Source organism: Diaphorina citri, unplaced genomic scaffold (assembly GCF_000475195.1).
Source record: "Diaphorina citri unplaced genomic scaffold, Diaci psyllid genome assembly version 1.1 scaffold6070, whole genome shotgun sequence".
NCBI lineage: Eukaryota > Metazoa > Arthropoda > Insecta > Hemiptera > Psyllidae > Diaphorina > Diaphorina citri.
This window is the reverse complement of record NW_007383446.1, coordinates 3659-5649: the sequence shown is the minus strand read 5'-3', so window position 1 is coordinate 5649 and position 1991 is coordinate 3659. Positions and strand designations below refer to the sequence as shown.

The 1991-nt window shown below is 36.5% G+C and overlaps 1 protein-coding gene across 2 annotated transcripts; it reads left to right on the top strand.

Annotated features, from left to right (window-relative positions):
* Positions 1 to 6: 6 nt before the first annotated feature.
* Positions 7 to 1291, top strand: LOC103521837. Of its 2 annotated transcripts, none has more exons than XM_026832330.1 (2): positions 7 to 484; positions 574 to 1291. In XM_026832330.1, exons 1-2 carry the CDS (start codon positions 111 to 113, stop codon positions 1253 to 1255), a joined length of 1056 nt encoding a protein of 351 aa, XP_026688131.1. In that variant the 5' UTR covers positions 7 to 110; the 3' UTR covers positions 1256 to 1291. The 2 variants fall into 2 exon arrangements, with proteins under 2 accessions (XP_026688131.1, XP_008485167.1); XM_008486945.1 differs by having other exon boundaries at positions 7 to 491; positions 581 to 1291.
* The last annotated feature ends 700 nt before the right edge of the window (positions 1292 to 1991 follow it).

Genomic DNA, 1991 nt, shown 5'->3' with positions numbered 1-1991 from the left:
TTTTTAACCCAAATAGTTGCCTTTCGAACGAGATAAACGAATTGAAACACGATTAGTGACATTTTCATTTTTGGAGGAGAAAAAAAGAATCATCCGAAGTTGATTTCGAAATGGAGTTTCCAGGTCCTGAACCGAAGAAGAGATTCTTCTACCGATGTATGTCAAGAGAAACTATCGTGAAACTCCGGAAAATTCTCGTCACTGGAATCAGCATTTATTTCGTAACCAGTAGACTCCAGGAATTCATGTGCCCCGACCATATCAAGGAGATTGAGTCTTACAAAACAGTGTACACTGTGCTTCATGACAAGTATGCTGAAACGTTGGAATACTACCTGATGAACAACTCTGAGTATTATCACTTAACACAAATACACGTCGTCAATCCAGACGAGATCAGCAAGAGGTTTATACGTTTGCTTCATGACAAATATCTCCACTTTGTTCGTCTAGAAGATACCAAGGAATGGGACGCAGAGCTCACCATGGAGATGAAAAACAACTTCTACACACGCTCAGAAGATCAGTTTCGAGAGGACAAGATAATACCAAGGAATGGGACGCAGAGCTCACCATGGAGATGAAAAACAACTTCTACACACGCTCAGAAGATCAGTTTCGAGAGGACAAGATGTTGTTGTATAAAGTCCAGGAGATGGTGGTTAGGAAACTTGATTATCAACCGTATTTGTTCATGGAGTTGGGTATGACTGATATGTTGAGGAACTATTCCACACAGGCACTTACTATATGGTATCACTGGCGTGGTATGATTGTGGAGACAGACCTGGCAACTTTAGACCACTATGTGAGTCAACCAGTACACACCACTGTACTAACCACAGCAACACTATGTCCACATGATGAAATCGGCTTCCACTATTTTGCTGTCGACAAGCGTTTGGTCAGAGAGGAATACAGGAATCACTATAATTTTATCTACCGTGTACCCTGCTTCCCGTTGACCTACTTTGGAAAATTATATAGAACAGAACACATTGAATACGTCATTCTAGGTCCTCGCAGTGATCTCATGAACGACTTGTATGTTATTCTCAAACATGAGAAGGTGCACTTCGTTCTGATCGTCTTGGAACAGAAAACAGATCCTACAGAGTCTATGAGATACATGGAGTCGAAATCTTTCACCGTCTACTTCAGTTCCAGGAACAACATTAATACCAATTTTAACTATTTCTTGTATTATAGGTTCATAGAGCGCAAGACTGACACAATTGATATGATTATGGATTAAGTTCGAGAATATATCATTTTTAATTCAGCCTCTTAATCCCGCATTAAATTTAATTGTCTCCTTTCGTTTTTAATAAATCCAGACATACCTCCTCCTTGAATATTTTTTTTTTTTTTTTAGGATTGAGGTAACAAAAAGGTGGTTTTGGAGAAAAACAAAGACAAAACTATAGATATATTTATATGCATGTATAGGTATGAAACAAAAAAACATCATTTGAACTTTTTGGAAACCACATATACCCGTATAATGTTAGGTATTTATATGTAGGTACCTATCAGTGTTAGATAATACTTGTGAGTCAACATGAAAAAGCCCACTGTAACCTGATCTTTATATTTAGTAATTTACCAAATATCACAATAGGTACACTTTAACCAAGATACAAAAAAAAATAATAATAATTAATAGGAACTAGTCAAAAAGAAAAAGGATTGAAAAAAACAACGCTTAAGGTAAAATGCATTCCAATGTAATATAGTGGCCATCGCTCAAGGTATTCTACATTCTATAACACACTGGTAATGCTTAATTAATAGGAACTAGTCAAAAAGAAAAAGGATTGAAAAAAACAACGCTTAAGGTAAAATGCATTCCAATGTAATATAGTGGCCATCTCTCAAGGTATTCTACATTCTATAACACACTGGTAATGCCTAAGCTATAGATAGCATATTGAATTTGCCTCGAATTTTGACTGGTAAATAATTACGCAGATCCGATACTCAGATAGTAT

Bases quoted from the DNA above. Each gene is read 5' to 3' on its own strand.
- LOC103521837 (XM_026832330.1), top strand. From the start codon at position 111: ATGGAGTTTCCAGGTCCTGAACCGAAGAAGAGATTCTTCTACCGATGT. The intron at 485-573 runs CATGGAGATGAA...CGCAGAGCTCAC, and splicing joins GAATGGGACGCAGAGCTCAC to CATGGAGATGAAAAACAACT.